The 7,112-nt window shown below is 51.3% G+C and overlaps 1 protein-coding gene across 1 annotated transcript in view; it reads right to left on the bottom strand.

Moving 5' to 3' along the window:
- Nucleotides 1-7,112, bottom strand: part of SCRN1 (secernin 1) — a 76,501-nt gene continuing 69,389 nt past the window's right edge. Inside the window, exons 7-8 of the mRNA XM_075558228.1 lie at nt 5,312-5,492; nt 1-2,783 (exon numbers count right to left, since the gene is read on the bottom strand). Coding sequence (XP_075414343.1) covers nt 2,625-2,783; nt 5,312-5,492 — 340 coding nt within the window. The 3' untranslated portion in view covers nt 1-2,624. The remainder of the gene's footprint in view (nt 2,784-5,311; nt 5,493-7,112) is intronic.

Genomic DNA, 7,112 nt, shown 5'->3' with positions numbered 1-7,112 from the left:
GTTCCACTTTGGACATGGAACGCTGCCCCCTAGTGACCAGAGACTGACATCACGTGCTGACGCTGCAGCTGTGGCTTGAGTCCCTTTCCATCCACGGCCGCCCACACGTGTCAGAGTAGAACTGTGCTCCAAAGGGCTTTCAGTGGCTGTTTTGGGTTTTTTTTAAGATCACCAGGTCTTCCATCTGAGGCACTTCAGAGGGCACCCAAAACTTCTGACCTCCCCGTGAGCAGCAAGCTCACTAGCCATGTGTACCCTCCAGGGACGCCAGGTAATAATGTATCTATCACTGCCATGAAGCCGGTTCCGAACACCGTGATCCGGCAGGGCGAGGACAACTGCCCCTGTGGGTTTCTGAGGCTGTCAATCTTTGCTCCCAGGAGAGGCTTGTGGGTTCCAACTGCTGCCTCTAGGTAGCAGCCCGGTGCATAGCCGCTGTGCCAACGGGACCCCAGGGACGTACAGAAGTAGTTACAACAGCCTTCTGTTAGGACGGTGAGCTCTTCTCCGCAGTGATGGGTGAAGGCCCCTGTCCCCTAACAGAAGCAGCTGTGGCGTTGGGTTCCTGTCGCACCACCGGATAAAGGCCCAAGGCTGGCCAGGTCCCCTGTGACCTTTTTCTGTCTGGCCCTCGGTAATGAAAGCAGGCCACTCGGTCATTGATTCTCTCTGATATCCTTTCACCAAACCCTGAATCACCTTAGGGGGTTCAGCCATGGGCGAAACGTTTCCAGGCTGACAATAGGTGAGAGTACCACCTGTCTGTGTCATCTTGGTTGGGATCACCCCCAAGCACGGCAGCCTCACCACCCCTCCCGAGAGCCACCCTGGCAGGGACCGAAATGCCCCGTCCCTCTCCTATCAGCTACAGACAGATTCTTCCAGAAGGGCCCCTCCCCCTCGAAGAGCCCCTTACGGTTCTGCATCCATGCCGTACAGAACTCAGCAAGGACAAGCTACCCTCCCTCGCTGGTGACCAGGAACACCCCATTTGTCCTCCATTGGATGTCTGCACAGCGCTTACAAAACTGCTGAACGGAAAGCTCCTGACCCTTAGCCCCGTGCTCCTAACAGGGAGTTGGGAGAAGGCCTTCAGGGTCCCCCCGCCCCCCTCATGTGTACAATGATAGGCCCAGGCCTCCCGGGTTTACTGGCATCCCTTGAAGCTGAGCAAGTAACTCGAAAAGACATCTTGGAGGCCGTTGATACAACACTTCCATATGCAAATTCTCCTCAAGCATGATGCTATTGGTTAGGCTCAAAAGGAACAGGTAAGGTGGGGAGGTCATGAAGCCAGTACCCCCCCCCCCCAGCTGCCGTATGGGTTAGCACACACCCTGCACCCTTTCAATTGCAGGAACAGAATGGAGGAGTGTGGTCTTCCATGGAGGTAAGACCTCCCACCACCATCCACCCACTTCAGCTGTGGAGACCCAGGAAGAAGATGTGGCAGGAGCCGGCTGTTTCTTAGACAGTTTTGTGGGTTGGAACGAGTGGGGTTGGCTACGATTGGATTGTTATCCTGGGGCAACGTGCCTCCTTGCCCTCTGCCTGCCCCACCCTGGGCCCATCTGGTCTTCCTCACACCCTTTTCCACCGTCTGGTGGGAAGTCACCTCCTTCATTTGAACACGATGCTAGAAACAAATCCCTTTAATTAAAGTCCCTCTGCTGAGATAATGAAGCAGCTACGCAGCCCCCAGCTATTTTAATGGGAGCCTGCACAGTCAGGAGTTTCTCCTTGTCTCTCCCTCATTAGCTAAGAAATTCATTGCTTTCTGGGGTGGAATTATCCCATAGGGCCATTTAATCCATGCTAGACTAACTGTTGGCAATTCCGCCTGGAATCGTTTCCACGCAGGGCCCCGTCTGGTGGCGGGCACGCGCTGTGGCAGGAGAGCAGCTGCGCTTTGGGGTGATCCAAGGGGTGACTCAGGGAACCATCAGCCTGGCTACTCCCCAGCGCTGTAGGTCTACCGCACAGAAACGCAGGACGTGGAAGACAGGTTCTTTGGGCTCAAGGACTGAAGAGGAGCCCCCTCTATCCACTCTGGATCTACCCCCCCCAGAAGACCCCCAAGGGGACCTCCTGCACCCCAGGCATGCACTAGGGTTAAAGGAAATCCGTGAGATCGTGCACAGAGTCCCAGGCCAGCAAAGAAATGCCTTGTGTTAACCTGGGATGGGCAGGGATTTGGGGGGGCGGGGCTGCGAGGGAGAAACTGGGATGGAGGGAAATGTAAAACTTGACAAGACTTGTCTCCTTCTGCCAACTCAGCACTGAGGGGACTGCCCTTCAAGGCTCTGGTGGCCTCGAGTACTCTTACAAAAGGGGTACGAGTCCACTGTCACTGGAGCACAGTAATGGGGCTGAAAGTGCGCACTTATTCACACAACCGACCAGCAGGCAAATGGTGAGGGGTTCCACTGCAGAGGAAGGGGGTCGGGGTGGGGGTGGGGGCGCCATCGCAAAGGAAGGGCGAGACTTCTCGGTTCAATCTGGCTTCCGCCGAGGAGAGCACGCCTTCCCTTTCTCATTTTACTTGCACGGGAGAGTGGTGTGTCTTACCGGTGACTTAGTAAGGCGGGACCTTTTAAATAAGGGAGTGGGGAAGAATGCTCGCTTCACTTGAAGAACTTAATCTCCGTGTCAACACAGTCATAGAGAAGATCTCCGACCTCCTCGGGGTCCAGGGGGCCGGAGCTGCTCAGGATTTCTTCCATGGCTTCCAGGCCTTGCCTTTCTAGTTCCAGCATGGTCTTCCTCAGCTTGCGACCTTGCTCCTGCGGAAGGGCAAAGCCACTTTACAACTCAGCAAAGCAGAGGGCCTGGGAGACCGTGGGTGGGGTGGGGTGGGGGGTTGCAATGGCTAAGAAAGCCCTCCCCAGGGACCTGCTGGCTTCCTGCCCACCTCCCCCTCCCATCTGTTTCCCACACCGCTGTCACCCTGTCACCTGTCACCGGATCGCTCTAGAATGCCAGTGTGGTTATGTCATGGGCCCTGCTCAGAATACCTGAAAAGCTTCCCACTGCCCTCAGGATATAATGCGGCCTTCACACACAGGCTCTCATTCACCTCTCCTGGTGTCACGCCCCTCTGGGGGGGGGGGCGGGGGCTCCCTTCCCCTCAGCCAGAAGTAATTGCATTTCTTCAGCTGGGGGTGGGGGCGACACTCTTGCTCACCACTGGGCAGACCGCACTGCTCTCTGTAGGACTGTTCTCTCCCTCAATTCTTGAAGCTTCTTGGAAAAACTTCCTGACTCCTGACCCCAAGTGGTTAGGGGCCCCTGCTGTGCTTCCATGCTGTGCCCTGCTTTTACTTTTGCCACCTGCCCTGTCCTGCTGGGTGACTTGGCCTATCCCCCATGCACCATGGCCTCCTAGGACACGAGAACTAGACTTTGCTAGATTTCTCCAATGCCTGGATATAGCAGGCAGTCTCAAGAAATGTTTGCTGAGTGCAAAGATGGATTAATAAATAAACACAAGCTATGCCTACCTCCCACTCACTCTTTTTCTGAAGCAGTGAGACCTCTTCTTCCACTGGGAATCATACACATACAGTAAATGACAGAGAAGAATGCTCATTTTTCCCACTTAGTCCCAGGAATGAGGGTTGGCTCTTGTCAACCACTTCCTAAGGCTGTCTTGACTCAAACCAATGGTACCCATGTGACCGCCTCCATCTCATCCCTTTGATATTTGATGTAGAATATCCAAGGACACACAGCCCTTTCTACCTCTGCCTTCTGGTTGCCAACTATTCACAAAACCATTTCCCCACGGGCTACTTGAACTTCCTGGCAGCCACCCACAAAATTAGCACGACCAGGAACTAATCCGGACCACCCTGGGGAGACTCAGCACAGTGCAACAGCTGCGTTCAGGGAAAAGGGGATTGTTGGGCAATGAAGATAGGTGTTAAAAAGCAACGGCAGTGACTTATATATGTCAACACGATCGTTCCGTGCAATGCAAAAGCAAATTCTATGAAAACCAAACCTGCCCTTCTTGGGGACAAGCTCAGAATCCGTTCAGTGCACTGCTGATGCAGCCACCATCCTGAACAGAGCGGAATAAGCCCCCTCTGTTCACACAGCATGTATGTACCTACAAGGTGTCCCTTTCCTTCGGGGCAAATTGTACCCAGGACAAATTGTTCAAAGGGTAAGTGGAGAAATGGATGAGTCTTTCATGCTCATTTTCCTTCCTCTTGGCTTCAGTGGAAACAAAAGCTGTTAGTACAGGTTCAGATTGGATATAAAAGTCTGTGGCTGCTACGGATGCATATTTAGTGCTGAGAACCATACACTGGGTGTTTGTCTCATCTGAATTGATGTCTCATGCCTTAATTAACCAAAGCTTTGGAAGAAAAGGGCTGCATTTTAAAGAATTACTTTTTGAAAACAACATCTTGCCAATAAAACGTCTTTTACCCCTGTGCTCATTAAGGGTGAGTTCCCACTTGGCTGGGCCAGTTAAGATGTAATGATTCCTGATGATGAGGTCTGACATGATGTAATCATTTCCATGATGATATCTGCTATGAGCAGCTGAGCAGCTAAAGAAAGTTTCCTTGGAGGTGGCCTGATTATTAGATGTAGAAGCTGTGGGAAAGCTGGTGGATCGGGATCCAGTGTCTGGCTCAGGTTTCTGACCTGTGGTTCTTTGACTTGAGCCAGCTGCCTGCTGCACTGCCTGACAATCCTGGGAGCGATCAGAAGCTTTCCATCTTGCTCGCCAACTCTGGATTCATTCATCTCTGTGGCCAGAGGCTGCAGTCGGACCTGCCTATCTTAGGTTCCCTGGTCCATGTAGTCACATATACATCTGGTCATTGGACTTAGAACTTCCCGGCCTCTACAATGTGTGAATCGTTCCCTTGACATAAATCTGTGTGTGTGTGTGTGTGTGTGTGTGTACTCATGCATGAGCTCCACTTGTTTTACTTTTCTAGAGAACTCAGCCTGAGATGACCCCCAAAAGTATAAATATAATTTCAGAGAGAGAGGAAAAAGCTGTCATCCCTACTAGAATACTACGTGTTTTATATCTCGGGTAAACAATAAATAACAGAGGCACATTCTTGGGCCTCTGCGCTCTAGAATAACAGCACAAGCAGTCCCGTGGTTTTGGCTTGGCTCGCTTTCGAGAGAGCCGGGGAGTGACTACCAGCACCCCAGGACGGGTGTCGGGAACCTGCGTTTCTGGGGGAAATTCAGCTTGAAAGAAGGCCCACCGTGTTAACGAGGAGCCTGCCTTCATCCTGCCTGGCCCAGCCCACGCGCCTCAGGCCATGCCACGCCTCACCTGGTCACTTCCAATGATGGCGCGTGCCCACTCATGGGCCTTGTACAGCTCATGCCGGCGATCCGGTTTCTCCTGGAAGCGAGGGTTCTTTTTGGCAGGGTCGTCGTCCCCAAAGCTGGGAGACTGTGCTTTGGGGACAAGTTTTACATCATCCACAAAGATGAAAGGCTTGAATGTAGACCTGCAAAGAAAGGGAAAGGGCGTTGCACCAGACTGCGTCTGGGCCTTGGAGAGAGCCAGCACGGCCCATCAGCGAGGGAGTATTTGCTGAGTCAGCGTGAGGTGGGGAGGGGAGGTGGGTGGTGTGGCTGCGGGGATATTTTCGTGTTACTGTTTGCTATTTTAGCAAAATGGACTGCGTTTCACATGCGGCATGTTTTTCTCTTGACACTGTAGAGACATCGAAGCAGATTGATGTTGTTTGGGGGAGACCACTGCGAGACCCCTTCAGCGAAACACGGTAAGGCAAACAGGCAGCCAGTGTTCTGGAAAATGATGCAAAAGGCTGTGCCTGTCAGGCGAGCCTCCTTCTCCACGCGGCTCACTGCCTGGTGTCTGTCCTCCTGGAACAGAGGGGCTGAGACCGCCATGTTTGGTTTGGGTGGGTTGTGCCCTACTAGGAATTTCTAGACTAACTTGAAGTCAGGGAGGGGCAGAGGAGTAGAAATGACATCAAAGGATCCCGGTGGCCGGCCTGGGCACAGTGTGTGACCAACGCAAGAATGCTCTTTAATTTGGGTCCTGGCAGGTGATGGATACACCTGAAGGAAAGTGCCTTATGTGTGTGTGCTGTGTGTCCATGTGTGTATGGATGCGTTGTGTGTGTGCATATGTGTTTGTGTGTGTACTAAGTATGTGTATGTATGGGTTGTGTGATGTGTATGTGTGTATACATTATATGTGTGTTGTATGTTGTGTGTACATGCGTGTGTGCATACCAACACATGACATCATGAAGACACATACAGCAAAGGAACAATGTCTCTAAAGATGTGCATCCTGGGAACCCAGACCAATGGGTGGGGGCTGCAGCCACTGACTGCTGCCCGGCACAGAGGCTTACTAGGGGGTAGCCAAAAGAAAATGGAATTTTTTTCAAAGTTATGTATTTAAATTGTTGGATTTTTTTTATTGCCTTCAAAGTACTCTCCATTACACTTAATACATTTGTCAAATATACAATTCCATTCTTGGACATATTTTTCAAACTCATCTGTTTGGATAGCTGACATCACCTCCCTCATTTTTTTTTCTTCCCCTCTTTTATGTCATCAAATCACTGTCCTTTCATGTCCCTCTTCATTCTTGACAAGAAAACGAAGTCGCACAGAGTAAGGTCAGGTGAGTAATGTGCAGGGGTGGCAAGAGAGGCTTGCTGTTGTTTGTCATCAACTAGCACAGTGAGATGGCTGCATGAGCAGGTGCATGGTCATGGCGGCAAAACCAGTCCCCCGTCTGCCCCAAATCAGGCCCTTTTTGTTGCACACTATTATGAAATCTTTTTAGCACCTCTAAATATAAATCTTGATTAACAGTCTGACCTGGTGGAATGAACTCCAAATGCACTATTCCCCACATTAAAAAAAAATGAGCATCGTCTTGATTTTTCATTTCACTTGATGAGCTTTTTTGGGGTGAGGTGATATGGCATCTTCCACAGGCTTGATGGATGTTTGCTTTAGAGGTTGTAAAACTAGCACCATGTCTGACCTTGGAATGTAATGACCTTGGTAAAAAAATGTCTGGGTCGCTTTGGAGCTGTTCTTCCAAAGCTCGGCATGTTCCCAGTCGACACTCTTTT

This window comes from Tenrec ecaudatus, chromosome 9 (genome assembly GCF_050624435.1).
Source record: "Tenrec ecaudatus isolate mTenEca1 chromosome 9, mTenEca1.hap1, whole genome shotgun sequence".
Classification (NCBI taxonomy): domain Eukaryota; kingdom Metazoa; phylum Chordata; class Mammalia; order Afrosoricida; family Tenrecidae; genus Tenrec; species Tenrec ecaudatus.
The sequence above is the reverse complement of the archived record's forward strand: the minus strand, read 5'-3'. Positions and strand labels throughout refer to the sequence as shown.